The sequence below is a fragment of the Heterodontus francisci genome, chromosome 7 (genome assembly GCF_036365525.1).
Source record: "Heterodontus francisci isolate sHetFra1 chromosome 7, sHetFra1.hap1, whole genome shotgun sequence".
In the NCBI taxonomy this organism is placed as follows: domain Eukaryota; kingdom Metazoa; phylum Chordata; class Chondrichthyes; order Heterodontiformes; family Heterodontidae; genus Heterodontus; species Heterodontus francisci.
Genome location: NC_090377.1, coordinates 82,372,023 through 82,390,723, shown reverse-complemented (window position 1 = coordinate 82,390,723; position 18,701 = coordinate 82,372,023). Strand labels below are relative to the sequence as shown.

Genomic DNA, 18,701 nt, shown 5'->3' with positions numbered 1-18,701 from the left:
CATTGCTTGGCTGGGAGTCAATGTAGATCAGCGAGCATAGGTGTGATGGGTAAACGAGACTTGGTGTGAGTAAGGACATGGGCAGCAGAGTTTTGGATGACCTCAAGTTTACGGAGGGTAGAATGTGGGATGCCTGCCAGGAGTGAATTGAATAGTCATGTCTAGACCTAGCAGAGACATGGATGAGGGCTTCAGCAGCAGATGAGCTGAGGCAGGGGCTGAGTTGGGTGTTGTTACGGAGCTGGAAATACGTGGTCTTAGTGATGGCGTAGATGTGTGGTCGAAAACTTGTCTTAGGGTCAAATGCGACACCAAGGTTGCGAATAGTCTAGTTCAGCCTTAGACAGTTGACAGGGAGAGCACTGGAGTCAGGAGCAAGGGAACAGAGTTTGTGGAGAGAACCAAAGACAAAGCTTTAGTCTTCCCAATATTTAATTGGATTTCTGCTCCTCCAGTACTGGATGTTGGATAGTCTACTAATTTAGTAACAGTGGAGGAATTGAGAGAGCTGGTGGTGAAGTAAAACTCGGTATCATCAGTATACATGTGAAAACTAACACTGTGCTTTCAGATGTTGTCACCAAGGGGCAGCATGTGGATGAGAAATAGGAGGAGGCCAAGGATAGGTCCTTGAGGGATGCCAGAGGTAATGGTGTGGGAGCAGGAAGCCATTCCAAGTGATGCTCTAACTACGATTATTTAGACAGGAATGCAACCAGGCAAGTTCAGTCTCACCCAGCTGGATGACAGTGGAGATGTGCTGGAAGAGGATGGTGTGATCAACCATGTCAAAGTCTGCAGACAGGTCAAGAAGGACAAGAAGGGATAGTTTACCTTTGTTACAGTCACATAGGATGTCATTTGTGCCTTTGGTAAGAACTGTCAGTACAGTAGCAGGGATGAAAACCTGATTGGCGGGATTCAAACATGGAGTTCCAAGAAAGATGGACAAGAGTTTAGGAGGTGACAACACATTCCAGGATTTGAGAGGAAAGGTGGGCGGGGGAAATGTGGCAATAGTTTGCAAGGACGGAGAGGTCAAGGGCTGGTTTTTTGAGAGGGGTGGTGACGGCAGATTTAAAGGAGAGAGGAACAGTGCCTGAAGGGAGACAACTGTTATAAATATCAGCGAACATTTAAGTGGAAATTACTCTGTAAAATTACATGTAGACAGAATAATGTGTTGCTCATCCAAATTAGAAGGCTTTTGGGGTGTTGGAAGGTGAAAAGGAAGTTGTAAGGATTTTTGGAAGCAACTTTTCCATCAAGAAAGTAAAAATGAAAGTTGGAAGTTTAAGAAAAATTGAAGATTTAATGAACAGGCAGCAACTTATTAAGTGTATTGAAACTCTGGGCTGGATTTTGTTCTCCCCCTGGCATCAGGTTCTGTGGCGGGGAGGGGGAGGTGGCCTGAAGATGCTTCTGGGAGAGGACTGCCACGCACCCCAATGCTGGGAGGGCCCAGCCTGATATTACAGGTGGCAGCAAGGCCTCATGATGGCTCTCCCACCGCTCGTCGACGGGGCCACAATTTGAATATTTAAATGAATTAAAATGAATTAATTAATGACACTCACGACACTGCCTGGTGGCTGGCTGTGGTCTTTGGCCCAGTGGCCGGCACTCCCGCACCTTCCTTCCAGGGAAATGAGGCACCACACTGGTGGGGAGGGCGAAGAGGTAAGTTTATCAGTGGTGGGGGGAAAACGGGGTGAAAGTAACTTTGTGGGTGTAGGAGATGGTGGGAAAGGTTGTAGTTGAAAGTTTGTGCACTTTGTGGGGGGTGGGGGGAGGAAGGTCAGATGGTAAAGGTGTGTTTTTTGGGGGGGGGGAGGGCAAATAATTAACTTAATTGTTATGGGAGAGTGGGAGAGGGGCAAAAGAAATGTATTTATTTATTTTAATTCACTTTACCTTTAAATATTTAAAAATTTCCCAGTAAGGCTGACAGCCCTTTAAAAATGGCGTCAGCACCTACGATCAGGCAGATAACGCCTGAATGGGGGGGGTGGTGTGGGAGGTGGGGGGGGGCGGGCGGCCCACACCGGCTATTTAAATGAGACGCCGAACAGAAGATTGCGGCGGCTCCGTGACATGCGACCCGCATGGACAGGCCGCCATTTTTCTCGACGCATAAAATTCAGCCCTCTAAGTTAATAGCTCACAATAACATTCTCAAAATACACAAAAGTAACATACGTGTCAGATTAGTTAAACTAGGTTGAGAAACAAGGATAGAGAGAAGACGATCACCCAGTGGTGAATTGAGTACTCCAGTGGAAGGCAGAAACAACTCTTGCTACAATAGGCAATCTACTAAAAGAATGAGATTGCATGTAACAGATAGCATAAATACTCAAATACTGGCCATTTACCAGTGAAACATGGAATATAAAATGTAAAATTAACATTACAGAGTGTCGTGTAATTGCAGATCATTGAAAATAAGATTATTAAGCAAAACCCTGCGATTACATAATTACTGATTGCCTTTAATGAGTTAGAGTGTTGATTAATATATATCCAAATACTTTATGTACTTCTCAATGCCTAACCTTCTGGTAGGGTTAATTGTGTTATCATGGATGCTGTGAAACAAAAGTATTAGCGAATGCATGTCTGTGTCTGACCTCATCTTTGATGACATTGCCAAGGAAAAATTAATTACATTTCAGTCTATGTTCTACTGCATCCCACTGCAGACCATTTGCTTTGTGCAACTTAATATAATTGGGAATGTTTAATATAAGCCAGTTCAAAGGTAAGATAATTTAGACATTTATAACCTTCAATATGAATGGGAAATTAAATAAAATTGCCCAAAGTGTACATGATAGGAAAAGAGTTAAATAGTTTGTATAATACTCATTCACTGATATCAATTATGTATTTTATGGAATTTAGTTTTCATTCCACTCTCCTGCTTCTCCAATTACATTCCAGAGCTGGTTATTGTAGGCATACTGAGATATGCTATCATCACCTCTCTCCTCAAAAACACCCTTAACCCCACTGTCCTTGCAAACTACTAGCCCATCTCCAATCTCCCTTTCCTCTCCAAGGTCCTTGAAAATGTTGTTGCCTCCTAAATCGGTGCCCATCTTTCCTGGAACTCAATGTTTGAATCCTTCAATCAGGTTTCTACTCCTGCCAAAGTACTGAAATGTCTCTTATCAAAGACACAGATGACATCCTTTGTGACTGTGATGAAGGTAAAGTATCTCTCCTTGTCTTTTTTGACCTGTCGGCAGTCTTTGACATAGTTAACTATTTTTCTCCAGCTGGGTGGGAATGCTGTCTCCTGGTTTCATGCCTAAATATCTAATCATAGCCAGAGTATCACTTGCAACGTCTTCTCTTTCTACTCCTGCACCTTTACATCTGGTGTCCCCAAGGATCTATCCTGGGCCTCCTCTTATCTATATGCTGCCTCTTGGTGACATCATCCATTTTCACTTGTACACTGACATAACCCAGCTCTCCCTCACCGCCAGCTCTCTCAACTCCTCCACAGTTGTTAAATTATCAGACTGCTTATCTGTCATCCAGCACTGGATGAGCAGAAATTTCTTATTATTAAATATTGGGAAGACTGAAGCCATTGTTTTTAGTTCCTGCTTCAAATTTTGCTCTCTAACTATCATTTTCATCCTTCTGCCTGAAAATAGTTTGCGGCTAAACTTGTTTGCTCGCAACGTGGTATTATATTTGACCCCGAGATAAGCTTCCAACCACATACTTGTGCCATCACTAAGACCACCTATTTCCACCTCTGTAACATCACCCAACTTCGCCCCAGTCTCAGCTCATTTGCTATTGAAACCCTCATTTGTGCCTTTGTTACCTCTAGACTTGACTATGCTAAAGCACTCCTGGCTGGTCTCCCACATTCTACCCCCCATAAACTTGAGGTCATCCAAAACTGTGCTGCTCGTATCTTAACTTGTACCAAGTCATGTTCACCTATCACCCCTGTGCTCGCTGAATCACAGTGGCTCCCAGACAAGCAGCATCTATGAATTTAAAATTCTCATCCTTGTTTTGTTTTTATTCATTTGTGGGATGTGGGCATCACTGGCTAGGACAGCATTTATTGCCCATCCCTAATTTCTCTTGATCTGAATGGCTTGCTAGGCCATTTCAGAGGGCATTTTAAGAGTCAACCACATTGCTGTGGGTCTGGAGTCACATGTAGGCCAGACCAGGTAAGGACGGCAGATTTCCTTCCCTAAAGGACATTAGTGAACAAGATGGGTTTTTACAACAATCAACAATGGCTTCATGGTCACCATTAGACTAGCTTTTAATTCCAGATTTATTAATTGAATTCAAATGTCACCATCTGCCATGGTGGAATTCAAACCCATGTCCCCACAGCACTAGCTGGACTCTGGATTATTAGTTCAGTGAGATTACCACTATGCCACTGCCTCCCCATAAATTTTAAATTCCTCCAAGGCTCCACCCCTCCCTATCTCTGTAATTTCCTTCAACCCCACAATCCTCTGAGATATCTGTGCTCATTTAATTCTGGCCCTGAGCATTCTGGATTTTAATTACTCCACCAATGGTGGCTGCGCCTTCAGTTGCCTAGGCCCTAAACTCTGGAATTCCCTCCCTACACCTCTCCACGTCTCTACCTCACATTCCTCCTTTAAGACACTTCATAAAACCTACCTCTTTGACCAAGCCGTTGGTCACCTGACCTAATATCTCCTTATGTGGCTTGGTGTCATATTGTGTTTTATAATGCTCCTGGAAAGTGCCTTGAGATGTTTTATTAATTTAAAGGCACTATATAACTATAAGTTGTTCTTGTTGCATACAAGGCCCACAGAGAAAAAACAGACAGAACTAGCTCCCCATATTTACATGACCGAAACTGGCCCCGTTATTGCAAACACAGAATTGTTGACCCAAATTTTAGTGAGTCTGCAATGACACTGTTTTGTGGAGCCTGGGATTGTTCCCACTATAAAGTGCCGCTAACAGCAATTTCATAACGTGTGAGCACCTTAAATGACTGAGACTTCAAGAAATTGTTTTCTTTTTTCAAAAAGATCTCTGCTTGGTTGGGCACTTTTAATTTCCAGTAGTTCAATTGCACCATCTGATGTAGTGAGAAGTACAATTGAAAGTCGTCTGTTTCCTGACTCAGCACATCAAAGAGGAACCCATCTCCCCTCAGACCCCTGAATGGGCTGCCCTATCTATTTTAAGGTTCCTAATTCTATCTAAAACAGTATGTTCATTTTGCTTAAGATTAAGTTTTATTGCACTCAATCTTGCATTACAGGTTCCAACCCTTAGGTCACAGCAAAGGAAAGCTTGCCCAAAGAGATTTGCATGCAAAACACTTCTCCACAGCTCCTGGTCTCTCACTATCACAAAAATATTCCAGATTTGTCTTTCTCAGATCCAAAGTGAAGGATTTCACACTTCACTACATCAAGTTCCATCTGCCATAGTTTTGCCCACTCACTTTATCTATGTCCGTTTGTAACTTCCTGCTCTCATCTACTCAATTGTGCCCTATTTCCCAACCAAATATCAACTTTATGTCACAAGGTTTCCTCTCATGAGCTCTTATTTTTGCTCATAACCTCATGTGGAACTTCATCAAATGCCTTCTGGAAGTCCATATGAACAACATCCACAAACTTTCCCCCGATCCAATATGCTAGTGACCTTCTCAAAAAAATCAACTAGATTAGTTAGACATGACCAACCCTTCACAAATCCATGCTTACTCTCCATGATCAGATCCTACTTGTCCAAGTGCTCAGTCACCGTCTTGGATCATAGGATTCCAGTAATTTCCCCCAAAACTGATATTAAAATGACTAACCTCCTTAAATAAAAGACTTACTTTTAAAACTTTCCAATACAAAGGCATAACATCTGAATATAGAGAGCTTTGGAACATGTATGACTGGCACATCTGTACAATTTTTTAATACGGTGGTGTGGAAACCATCAGGTTCATCTATCATCTATCTTAAGTACCATTAATTTCTCCATTACCTCTTTTTAAAAAACTTATATTAAATCCACTAAGTTCCTCCCCTCAAATTAATTTTAGGACCCCTTGCTACTTAGTCTTCTTCCTCCACTGTGAAAATAGATACAAAGTGCGTATCCAAGTGGAGGCCCAGCAGTATTGAGAGATGTGACCAGAATATTTCAGGGATCATTGTATCTGCATTTATTGACCTCTCCGAGCACCTCTATTCAAATCATGTGGAGTATTCAAAACCTCAAAAGGAAGACCCATCCTCACCTCTTTGTAGGGTGCTGTGCCAAAGCCAGCAGTAACCAGGGCTGGGATTTCATGTGGAACCCTAAGGCGGGGTCGGAGTGGGGGGGGGGGGTGTCATGGAGTATCACAACGGATGGCAGATGAGGCAGCAGGCCTGTCGCCAAGCGGTCTTCCAAGGGTGACCTTCCTACCCAGAGGCCAATTGAGGCATTTAAGTGGCCTATTAATGGCCAATTAAGGGCCTCTTGCCACTGCCGCTGGGAGCTTACCAACGGCGGGTTGGGGCCTCTTCCCTGCAGGGAGGACACCTTCCAACTCGAGGAGCCCTCCCTGCAGGCTTGGTGGGGTCCCTCCTTCATGGGCAATTTGTAGCCCACGAAGGATCCAAACTGGGAACAACTTCACCCCTTGGGACCAGCCCTCCTCCTGGACTACAGGACCACCCCTCTTTGCCGAGGCTTTCCGGACTGCCCCCAGCGACCCCGCCTCACCTACTTCTGGTCCGGGTTTCCAGCGCTGGGCCTAGGTCCAAGGCCTCTGCAGTATGGGGATCCCAGCTCCTGAAACTTTGATTTAAAAAGGCTGGAGGATCGCTTGTGGGGTCATGAAAAGGCACAGGCAGGGCTCCCCCTGCCTTTTCAGCCCAGTGTCGGGAGTCCTGCCTCCAGCATAAAATCCAGCTCCAGGAATTATGGAGAAAAATATTAATGGGGGAAAGGAAAATATGAAAACTGGAGCACTACCCAACTAAACCAAATAATACATTGAGCCAAATGCAGGCAAAGTAACGTGAAAGCACGGAGAATATTATTTTCAAAAATAAAAACAAAACTTACCTCTTCCCTTCAGAAGGCCTAGTAAGCAGGCTCCATCTATTTCAATCCATATGCCAAGTTTCCATGGGGAGGGCTCATGATGTGTGGGGAACCTTGGAAACCCCTTGACCATGTGAGAGGTATTTAAAGCTCCATTGGCAGATAATTACGAGGCTTATGTACACCTGAATAGTGGCCTCAAAAATGCTTCTGAAACTTGCCTCAAAAATTGGGCACAATTTTACAGCCCAAGTTAGCAGAGTGCAGAACCACCATACAAGTATATGAACTAGGAGCAGGAGTCGGCCACTCGGCCCCTCGAGCCTGCTCCGCCATTTCATAAGATCATGGCTGATCTGTTTGTGGACTCAGCTCCACTTTCCTGCCTACCCCCGATATCCTTTGACTCCCTTGTTTGTCAAGAATCTGTCTACCTCTGCCTTAAAAACATTCAATGACCTTGCCTCCACCAGTCCTCTGAGAGGACAACCCTCTGAGCGAAAAGAATTTCTTCTCATCTCTGTCCTAAATATTTACACTGTGCCCCCTAATTTTAGTCTCTCCCTTGCAGGGAAGTTTGCTAGTGCTGTTGTGGCGGGGTGGGGGGGGGGGGGGGGGGCAGTGGGGCGTGGTTTAAACTAATTTGACAGGGGGATGGGATACAGGGTGGAGGTACAGTAGGGGGTGATGCATAGCCAAACATAGAAGAGAAACTAAGTCAGTCTGGAAGGCAGAGAAAATATAGACCTATTAAGACACAAGCGAATAATGCAAGGCTGGATTGCATCTATTTTAATGCAAGGAGTCTTACAAGTAAGGTAGATGAATTGAGGGTGTTGATTAACACATGGGAATATGATATTATTGCTATCACAGAGACATGGTTGAGGGAAGGGCAGGACTGGCAGCTCAATATTCCAGGGTATAGAATCTTCAGGCGTGACAGGGGACCGTTGTGGGGGGGGGGGGGGGGGAGTGGGGGTGGTGGGGGGGTGCAAAAGAGGTGGCATTGCAATATTGATCAAGGAGTCAATTACTGCAGTAAGGAGGGATGATATCTTAGAAGGTTCCTCAAATGAGTCCATATGGGTGGAACTTAAAAACAAAAAGGGGGCAATCACTTTGCTGGGCATGTACTACAGGCCTCCAAACAGTCAGGGAGAGATAGAGGAGCAAACATGTAGGCAAATCTCAGAGCGGTGTAAAAATAATAGGGTAACAATAATAGGGGGATTTCAACTTCCCCAATATTAACTGGGATAGTCTTCGTGCAAAAGGCTTAAAGGGGGTGGAATTCTTAAAGTGCATACAGGAGAGTTTTATGAGCCAGCATGTACAAAGTCCTACAAGAGAAGGGGCGGTACTAGACCTAATCCTAGGGAATGAAGCCGGACAAGTGGTAGAAGTGTCAGTGGGGGGGGGGGGGGGCATTTCGAGAATAGTGACCATAACTCTGTAAGATTTAGGGTAGTTATGGAACAGGACAAAGATGGACTGAAAATAAAGGTACTGAATTGGGGAAAGGCCGATTTCAATATGATAAAACAGGATCTGGCCAAAGTGGACTGGGAGCAGCTACTTGTAAGAAAGTTTACATCAGACCAGTGGGAGTCATTCAAAAAGAAAATATTGAGAGTTCAGTGTCAACATGTTCCCGTAAAAGTGAAGGGTAGGACCAACAAGTCCAGGGAACCCTGGATGTCAAGGGATATAGAGGATTGGTAAGGGAAAAAAAGGAGGCTTATGGCAGATTCAGAGGGCTGAAAACAGCGGAGGCCGGAAAAGAGTATAGGAAGTGTAGGGGGGTACTTAAAAAAGTAATAAGGAGAGCGAAGAGGGGGCAAGATAAAGGAAAATCCCAAGGCGTTTTATAAGTATACTAAGGGCAAGAGGAGGACCAGGGAAAGAGTAGGGCCCCTTAGGGACCAAAGTGGCAATCTGTGTGTGGAGCTGGAGGATGTAGGCAAGGTTTCAAATGATTACTTTTCATCTGTGTTCACTATGGAGAAGGACGATGTAGGTGTAGAGATCAGGGAGGGGGATTGTGATATACTTGAACAAATTAGGATTGAAAGGGAGGAAGTATTAGCGGTTTTAACGGGCTTAAAAGTGGATAAATCCCCAGGCCCAGATGAGATGTATCCCAGGCTGCTATGTGAGGCAAGGGAGGAGATTGCAGGGGCTTTGCCACAAATGGTGACTTAATAGAGACATACAAGATAATCAGAGGGTTAGATAGGGTGGATAGTGAGAGTCTTTTTCCTCGGATGGTGATGGCAAACACGAGGGGACATAGCTTTAAGTTGAGGGGTGTTAGATATAGGACAGATGTTAGAGGTAGTTTCTTTACTCAGAGAGTAGTAGCGGCGTGGAACGCCCTGCCTGCAACAGTAGTAGACTCGCCATCTTTAAGGGCATTTAAGTGGTCATTGGATAGACATATGGATGAAAATGGAATAGTGTAGGTCAGATGGTTTCACAGGTCGGCGCAACATTGAGGGCTGAAGGGCCTGTACTGCGCTGTAATGTTCTAAAAAAAAAAAAAAAATTTCCAATCCTCTCTTGCCACAGGAAAAGTGCCAGAGGACTGGAGGTGAGCAAATGTGGTACCATTATTCAAGAAGGGTAGTAGGGATAAACCAAGTAATTACAGGCCGGTGAATCTAACATCTGTGGTAGGGAAACTATTGGAAAAATTCTGAGAGACAGGATTAATCTCCACTTGGAGAGGTAAGGATTAATCAAGGATAGTCAGCATGGCTTTGTCAGGGGGAGATCATGTCTAACAAATTAGATTGAATTTTCCGAGGAGGTGACGAGGAGTGTAGATGAAAGTAAAGCAGTTGATGTAGTCTACATGGACTTTAGTAAGGCTTTTGATAAGGTCCCGCATATGAGATTGGTTAAGAAGGTAAGAGCTCATGGGATCCAGGGCAATTTGGCAAATTGGATCCAAAATTGGCTTAGTGGCAGGAGGCAGAGGGTGATGGTCAAGGGTTGTTTTTGTGATTAAAAGCCTGTGACCAGTGGTGTACTGCAGCAATTGGTGCTGGGACCCTTGTTGTTTGTAGTGTACATTAATGATTTAGATATGAATACAGGAGGTATGATCAGTAAATTCGCAGATGACACGAAAATTGGTGGTGTCATAAATAGTGAGGAGGATAAACTTAGACTACAGGACAATATAGATGGGTTGGTAAGATGGGCAGAGCAGTGGCAAATGGAATTTAATCCTGAGAAGTGTGAGGTGATGCATTTTGGGAGGACTAGCAAGGCAATAACAGATGGTAGGACCCTAGGAAGTACAGAGGGTCAGAGTGACCTTGGTGTACTTGTCCATAGATCACTGAAGGCAGCAGCACAGGTAGATAAAGTGGTTAGGAAGGCATATGGGATATATGTTTATTATCTGAGGCATAGAATATAAGAGCAGGGAGGTTATGATGGAACTGTATAAAATGCTAGTTGGGCCACAGCTGGAGTACCGTGTACAGTTCTGGTCACCACACAATGGGAAGGATGTGATTGCACTGGAGAGGGTGCAGAGGAGATTCACCAGGATGTTGCCTGGGCTGGAGCATTTCAGCCATGAAGAGAGACTGGATAGGCTAGGCTTGTTTTCCTTAGAGCAGAGAAGGCTGAGGAGGGACCTGATTGAGGTATACAAAATTATGAGGGGCATAGATAGGAAGAAACTTTTTCCCTTAGCGGAGGTGTCAATAACCAGGGGGCTTAGATTTAAGGTAAGAGGTAGGAGGTTTAGAGGGGATTTGAGAAAAAAAATTTCACCCAGAGTGTGGCTGCAATCTGGAACACACTGCCTAAAGGGGTGGTAGAGGCAGGAACCCTCACAATATTTAAGAAGTATTTAGATGAGCACTTGAAACGCCATAGCATACAAGGCTATGGGCCAAGTGCTGGAAAATGGGATTAGAATAGATAGGCTTGATGGCCAGCGCCGACACGGTGGGCCGAAGGGCCTGTTTCAGTGCTGTATCTCTAAACTAAACTAAACATAAACCAAACTTCTGTGCTGTATAACTCTATGACTCTATGACTCTAATTCAAGGGGAAACATCCTTTTCGCATCCACCCTGTCAAGTCCCCTCAGGATCTTATATGTTTCAATCAGATCACCACTCTCCTTCTAAACTCCTTCTAAACTAAATGAATACAAACCCAACCTGTCCAACCTTTCCTCATTAGCTAACTCTCTCATCCCAGGAATCAGTTGCCTGAACATTCTCTGAAATGCTTCCAATGCAATTATACTCTAGATATGGTCTCACCAATGTCCTGTACAACTGTAGCAAAACATTCCTACTTTTATGTTTCAGTCCCCTTGCAATAAATGACAACATTACATTTGCCTTCCCAATCACTTGTTGCATCTGTATGCTGACATTCTGTGGAACCATGAGCAGCGGTTTTTGCAAAATAACCACTCCATCGGACTCATTCCCGATATTCTAAACTGGATTACAATCTTATAATCCCTACATGCAAGTGAATATTCTGCATTGGATCAATGAGGATTATATACTTCTTTACAGATAACAAACTTATCTGATCATTAATTTGGAAAGCCAAGGTGCTGATCAAGGTCCATAGCAGAGGATGTTGCCAATTGTGAACAGAGGAAAAAAGGTGAGATAGATCAAGACTAGATGATGCCAAACTTAGGTTGTAAAAGCCTAAAGATTACAGGAAGCTGTTACAACCAGGTGAGAAAGATGTCTAGGGTCCCTTTTAGCCTTCACCTAGTCTTAATGTAACAAGGTTTTTGTTTTTAAACACACTGTGTTTTGAACTCCCCCTTTGTGAATCCTTGTTCGCTGCATTCCAATTATAAGGCAAAGAAATGAGCACAAACAGGCCTTCTTAGGTTTAAAGAAGAAAAGTGAAATTTATTAAACCTTAAACTTAAACTCTAATACGGTTAATGCCTACGGATATACGATGCGCACAGCTAGCAGGCACATACGATACACATACGCAAATAGGGACAGAAAAGAGCAGAAGAAAAATAGAGAGGCTTGAGGCAATATCAGAAGAGTTTCTTGCTTACTGTGCTTCAAGCTCACTGTCGCCCTTTTGTAAGTAGCCTTGCTTTTCGTTGGGGCCCAGTATTCTTCTTAAACCTTGTTCACTGTAGGAGACTTTTGACTCTTGGGATTCACGTGTCTTCAACAGGTCTTCAGTTCCGTGAGAAAGAGATGAGAGCAGACAGGAGAGAGATCTTTTCAGTCCAGGAGCAAACAGCTTTCTGTTTTTCTTTCTCTCAGCAAGTTCAAATTCAAAAAACTCCAACAGTCAGTTAGTCATGTTCCTAAACTGGTCTGACCACTTCTTCTGTGTGTTGGGGAAGCAAGGACTGGGTCCTTTGTTCCAACACTGTCTTCTAACATGTCTTTCCAGTCAGGGGCTTGGCAATTCCTTGTGATAGGCCCGCTTTTCTTCCCAGCCACAATTTTACATTTTAATGTTCATGTGGTGAAATAATGTGTGCCTCAGTCTTGGCAGGTGGGGGCCTGCATGACAGAAGCACAACAGACTGAAAGAGATATATGGGGTGGGATTTTCTGCTCTCCCCCATGGCGTGTTTGGAGGCAGGGGGAGCATAAAATTGGGTGGGATGTTGGGGTGGTGGGGGTGGTGGTTGTTACCACCATCCCATCTCTGCCAAAAGTTACCTTCCCTTTTGTTATCTCTTGCTCCACCCCCGCTTTACTTGCTTAAAACATATTACATTTCTAATATTTGTCAGTTCTAATGAAGGGTCACTGACCTGAAACGTTAACTCTGCTTCTCTCTCCACAGATGCCATCTGACCTGCTGAGTATTTCCAGCATTTCTTGTTTTTATTTCCGATTTCCAGCATCAGCAGTATTTTGCATTTATTTCCGCCAAAATTTAGTCTGGGGCAGGAAGGCATGCAAAAGCCTTCCATCCCACTGCCAATTGAGGTTCTTAACTGGGTAATTAAGGGCCTCTTCCCACCACAGCCGCAATTATCTGTGCGGCCAGCGGCCAAAAAAGCTGAAAAACCGTGCAGGCTGCTTCCCAGCTCTCGGTTGGGGGCAGTGGGATTGCAATGGGTGGCGGCGGGGGGCTCGTTCAAAGGCATTTAGTAGCTGAACGAGGGACACCCAGCATTTGGAAGGAGGGCCCACTGAAGGCCCCTCCCCCCGCCTTGCTGCCTTTCCCCTGTCCCCCCATCCCTCCTTCACGACCCCCACCCCGTGAGACCCCTCCCCCCTGACCTACATGAGGCCTAGCTCCAGTGGCGCTCCTTGGCCTCTGGTAGGTGCAGTTACAACAACAGCAACAGCCTCTGGAGTGGCGCTGCAGCTGCCAGCCTCTGACTGGCCAGCAGCTCTGCAAGGCTTGGACTTCTGCCGACGGGGTCCTAAATCCTATGGAAGGCCCACTGCTGTCCACTTAAGTGGCACTAAATTTGGATGGCCTTCCAGAAAAGAGGCAACACGGGGATATTGGCGTCAATTTTCCCCAACATCGAGACCCCCGCTGCCAGCATAAAATTCCCCTCAAGGAGTTCAACAATCCTGAGCCCCCAAGAAAGAATGGGCTCAGAGTCAGAAACTGTGAAATACTGATTTGAACATAGTTAAAAATGCAGGAAAGAGAAAGAGTGATAAGGATAACATAGAACTCGTGTTCCTCTCTGTCTCCCTGCTGAGCACCAGACAGGCATATGTACCTGTGAGGGGTTGATGTGCACCCAACCTTCCTGGTCCAGGCCATTTGCTTGGCCTGGGAGCTCTCCATGCCCAGGCTTACCACCTGCGTAAGTGAAGTCAGTCCTACTTGTTGGCATCAGACTTCCTGGCACATATATTCTACGGAGAGTCTATGGAGAGTCCTGGAGCATGACTCAATTTCTTGGGATATGCCTTTATTTGGTCACCCTATGGGTGCACACTGAGGAAAGTGAGACAGGAGATGAGGAGGGTCTCTCCTGTCTCAACATAAACCTAACACTTGGTCTACACCTATTGTAGGCCCAGGCATGTCTCTTCAGGGGAGTCCTGGAAATTCCAAAGACTGTATTGTTGGGGTACAGTTGTTACGTTACACCTGGTAACTGAGCTTTCTCAGACACAAAGAGAAGGTGCCCTTATATTTACTCGGGGTGGTGGAACAAGAGCATAAAGTTCAAAGGACTTTAAGTTAAATAACTTTAATAAAGATCTTCAAGAAAGGAGAGAGGTTGGAAAGTAGAGGTACGTAAAGTAGCATCAATCAGGTGACAAGCATTCCCTTGTATTCTGTTTAAATGCGGCAATGCAATATTAAATGAGTTTGCAAATATGGAAGCAGGATTCAAGCCTTGGGGCTGGATTTTAGAAGCTCAGTGCCGATCTCGTCATCAAGCTTCAAAAATGGCGGTTCGCCTGCGCGGACCAGACTTTGCTGAGCCGCCATAATATTCAGCACAGCAGCTCATTTAAATGGCCAGAGCGGACCACACACCCGCCCCCCCCGCCCCCCCACCAATGATGTGGAGAGGGCGGGCTGTCCATCCCAGGCAACGGCGTCAGGCGCTACTGCGAAGGCGCTGATGCCATTTTTTAAAGCACTTCGAGCCCTACAGTACAATTTTAATTTTTAAAGGACTACACATTTTTTTAAAATAAAGTGATCCCAACCTTCCCTCCACCCTCCCCAAAACACCTTGTGCTGCAGACCTGTCCCCCCAAATTTGATCAACTTTAAACTTTACTCCTTCCCATCACTCCCTAGACCAATGAAATTAATCTGACCCTACTCCACCCCCTCCCGCACTGAAAAACTTACCTGCTCCCCTCTCCCCCACCCATGTTCCGCCTCGGATACCCGGACGGGTATCTGACGGTGCAGGGGTGCAGGCCACTGGCACGAATATGGCACCGTGGCAGCAGGCGGGAGCATGTAAGTACTTAATTCATTGATTACAATAATTTAACATATTCAAATATGACTCCCGTCCCCAAGCGGCGGGGGGAGGGCTGACGCGAGGCCTCGCCGCCGCCGGCAATATTGGGCTGTTCTTTCCTGACGCAAGGCCCGTGGCGAGCCTCTGCCAGAGGCATTTTCCGGTTCCACCCCCCCGCCACAAACCCCGATGTCGAGCGGCTGTAAGATCCAGCCCTTGATCTGTTATTGAGAGGTAAGTAAGTGAATCTGGTATTGTTAGTCTCACTGCAAGTGGAAGAGGGCTCACAATGTCAATGCTTATATTCATGTCAAGCACTTAAATATTGGACTTATTGCAGGTGGTTTTCAACTGCCACCTGAAAAATGGTGGCTGGCACAGGAAGATCAGTGGGGGGGGGCAGGATTCTCAGCCATTCCTTGGACACCCAAGGCTCTATACAACTGAAGCATCACTTCCTCCCATTTATATTCCAGCCCCCTTGGGGTAAACGCCGATTCCATTAGCCTTTTGTTTACTTTTTGTACCTGCGCAATAGCTTTTAGTGGTTGGTGCACACAGCCAGCTTCTAGTTTCTGAACATTAATAAAATATTCTATTTTGGCTTTGTTAGATCAAAGTAGTTAACTTCACACTTCCACACAATTTTATGCTTACCCTCACCTGACAATGTATCTTTTCTCCCCTGTCCATCCTGCTTAGCAGAATTTCATTAAAAGTGCAACATGACCGTCTGCTAGGAGGCACCAATGCGACATGTGAGAATATGGCCCAGCATTCCCACATAATACTGTATCATTTTCCCATGTATTCCAAATTACAGGAAGATTCTAATGCTGACATAGATTCTGATATGGGGGAGGGGCAGAAAGGAGGTATAATTGTTTGTGGAGGGTGGGGTGGGGGAAAAGAACCGACAAATAGATCAGAGTGCAAACTTATGTTTATACATACGAAGCCAATATTGCCTTTCAACCCAAATATGTTGTCAACCTATCCTACGAAAATAATAACCTATTATTAAATAAAGATCTATAAATTTGACAGTGTTTGCAGATAAAAAGTGGGCATCATAGAAACAAGAAGACATTAATGACGACATGCACGGATAGGTGTGATCTACAGCAGAATAACATCCTTGCTCGTGCCTCACATTGAGCTAGTCCAGTAAAACTGCATTTCACATGAATGAAAGGAACCACCTTACTTGCCCAACTTATCACATGGTTAATACTTTAATTTTGTATTTGGGCAAATAACCAAGTTTTAAATTTGCCAAGATTTGGAATACTGGGTGGTGATTGGACTAAAGCAGAGTGTGTGGGAGGTAACGGGCACAATTACATTGCCCACAGATTTTATTTAATGGGAGTAAATGGAAGCGATTGTGCACAGGGCACTCTGATGAATGAACCACGTACACACTTAACTGATGATGATTTTGATTGTATTTTACACTTACTGCTCTATTGGTTGGTTTTTCAACAGAACCCATTATAACTAATATGCATCTCTGCAAATATAGCATTATCAAAGCTTGGCTCCATGTTTACTATATTTCATTTCAAAACAATTGTAAGCTCCCATGACACTTAAAAAAACTCATGTCATATTTGTCAGAGGTGCGGATGGGTGCAAAACACTGCAAACCACCAAGCCAATGTCTCCAATACAAAGTTGTAATTGACAGTTTTTGACATTTGCAGAACTCTTTAAACTGCACTTCTAATTCTTCCGTTTTCCTCTTCACAATTTTACACAGAAACTGAACCATACTGTCATTGCAACTAACCTAAATGTAGTTCTTCACAAATTCCTTCAGGATTTTGGCCAATTCGACATTTGTAAATATTTCCAGGATTGACTATTCCACCATCAAGAGATGTGTTTGCTTTTGGAGCACCAACAACAAACCTGAAATGACAACGAGAAACAAATTGAGTAACCAGAAAAAAAGCAAGCGTTAGAAATTTCTGAGAATGTTCTGATGAAAGGTCATACGTTAATACTGTTTCTCTCTCCACAGATACTGCCAGACCGCTGAGTATTTCCAGCACTTTCTACGTTTTTATTTCAGATTTCCAGCATCCGCAGTATTTTACTTTTATTTTAGAAATTTCTCTACATGATACACTCACTCCACTGGCAAAATCACAGTTGTTTCAAAATTTTTGGTTAAATAGAACACATTGCTTGCCATTTAAGTCTGAGATCTACCCAAAATCACCAGGTCTGTTTTGAAAACATTCCAAACGTGGACTTTTCATTCTTATTCTACTGATTTTAGCTGGAGAATTTTCAAAGTTAATGCCATTTGCATTAAAAAAATAAAGTTCATAACATTGCCCTTGTTTACACTTGACCACGAATTAAACTAAAACTCACCACTTTTCGTCTTTGTAACTGTGCAATATTACAGAATAGCCAAACAATGTTCCTTTAGGTCCTTTAACCAGGACAGGACTTTCCAAATCCAGATTGTACAGATGCACTGTTCTGAATAAACAACACAGAACTAGGTTCAGCCAAACGTCACACCAGTCAAAACCCTTCGCAAACTTTTTCAGTTTCATGTTGTTTTAACCTTTAGTTGCGCTTTGAGCCAAAATTGTGAGACCTCCGCTCCCCAACTTCAAACTTATTGCGGAACATTACAACAACACTGAGTAACACCCACATTAACAAACCCAGCCCCTTTTGCCCACACTAGCTCTGGTGGCGAGACTGAGCGGTAGGCGGCGCTGTTGACCTCATAGTCCAGAGCCCACAGCTGGACGACCTGACCGACATACAAGAAGCAGCATAGCTGTGTATATTGCAAATCTACGTTCATATGAGCACTGTCGTCGTTCTGAAATTTACCATTTGATGTTAATTACCTCATAAAAAATCAATTTGTTAAAGGTACACTGGGAATTTGGTGAATATGGTGCATGAGTGGGTGGTTTCCAGGAGAGATTGGGAGAAAGTCTGAGGAGGGCAATCCTGATGTCCAGCAGGATTTGACAGGACTTTGGCGCGCATTAGTGCTTGCTAAAATCTGGCACTATTGGGGGAAACAAGGATTACCACCCTTTCCTGCTGTGGAAGAAGCAATGGTAGAAATAGGAAAGACTTTGGTCACAATCTTTCAGTCCTCATTGGATACAGGAACAGTGCTGGAGGACTAGAGGGGTGTTACTGTTACACCACTAGTCAGATCAGGCAAGAGGGATAAACCAGGAAACTACAGGCCAGTCAGCCTAACAATAATAGTGGGGAAGTTATTGGAAACCATTATCAAGGGTAAAATAAACTTTCATTTGGAAAGACATGAGTTAATCAAGGAGAATCAGCATGGATTTGTTTCAGGCAAATCATATCTGACTAACTTGATTGAATTCTTTAATGCGGTAGCAGAGAAGGCTGATCAAGGTAGTGCAGTAAATGTATATATGGACTTTTGGAAGGCATTTTTTAATTTGTTCTTGGGATGTGACCGTCACTTATTGCCCATTCCTAATTGGTGTTGAGAAGTTGGTGGTGAGCCGCCTTCTTGAACCACTGCAGTCCATGTGGTGTGAGGGAAGGAACACCAGGATTTTGGCCCAGCGACAGTGATGGAACAACAATATATTTCCAAGTCAGGATGGTCAGTGACCTGGAGGGGAACTTGCAGATGGTGGAGTTCCCATGCATCTGCAGCCCT

At 44.3% G+C, this 18,701-nt stretch overlaps 1 protein-coding gene across 5 annotated transcripts in view; it reads right to left on the bottom strand.

Moving 5' to 3' along the window:
- Positions 1 to 18,701, bottom strand: part of itga4 (integrin alpha 4) — a 325,335-nt gene that overhangs the window by 184,988 nt on the left and 121,646 nt on the right. For 4 of the 5 annotated variants that reach the window (XM_068035543.1, XM_068035545.1, XM_068035546.1 and 1 more), the window contains exons 1-2: positions 17,399 to 17,663; positions 16,806 to 16,927 (exon numbers count right to left, since the gene is read on the bottom strand). In XM_068035543.1, coding sequence (XP_067891644.1) covers positions 16,806 to 16,927; positions 17,399 to 17,586 — 310 coding nt within the window. In that variant the 5' untranslated portion in view covers positions 17,587 to 17,663. Of the gene's footprint in view, positions 1 to 16,805; positions 16,928 to 17,398; positions 17,664 to 18,701 lie in introns of those variants that run through there. The other variant, XM_068035544.1, reaches the window with a different exon arrangement.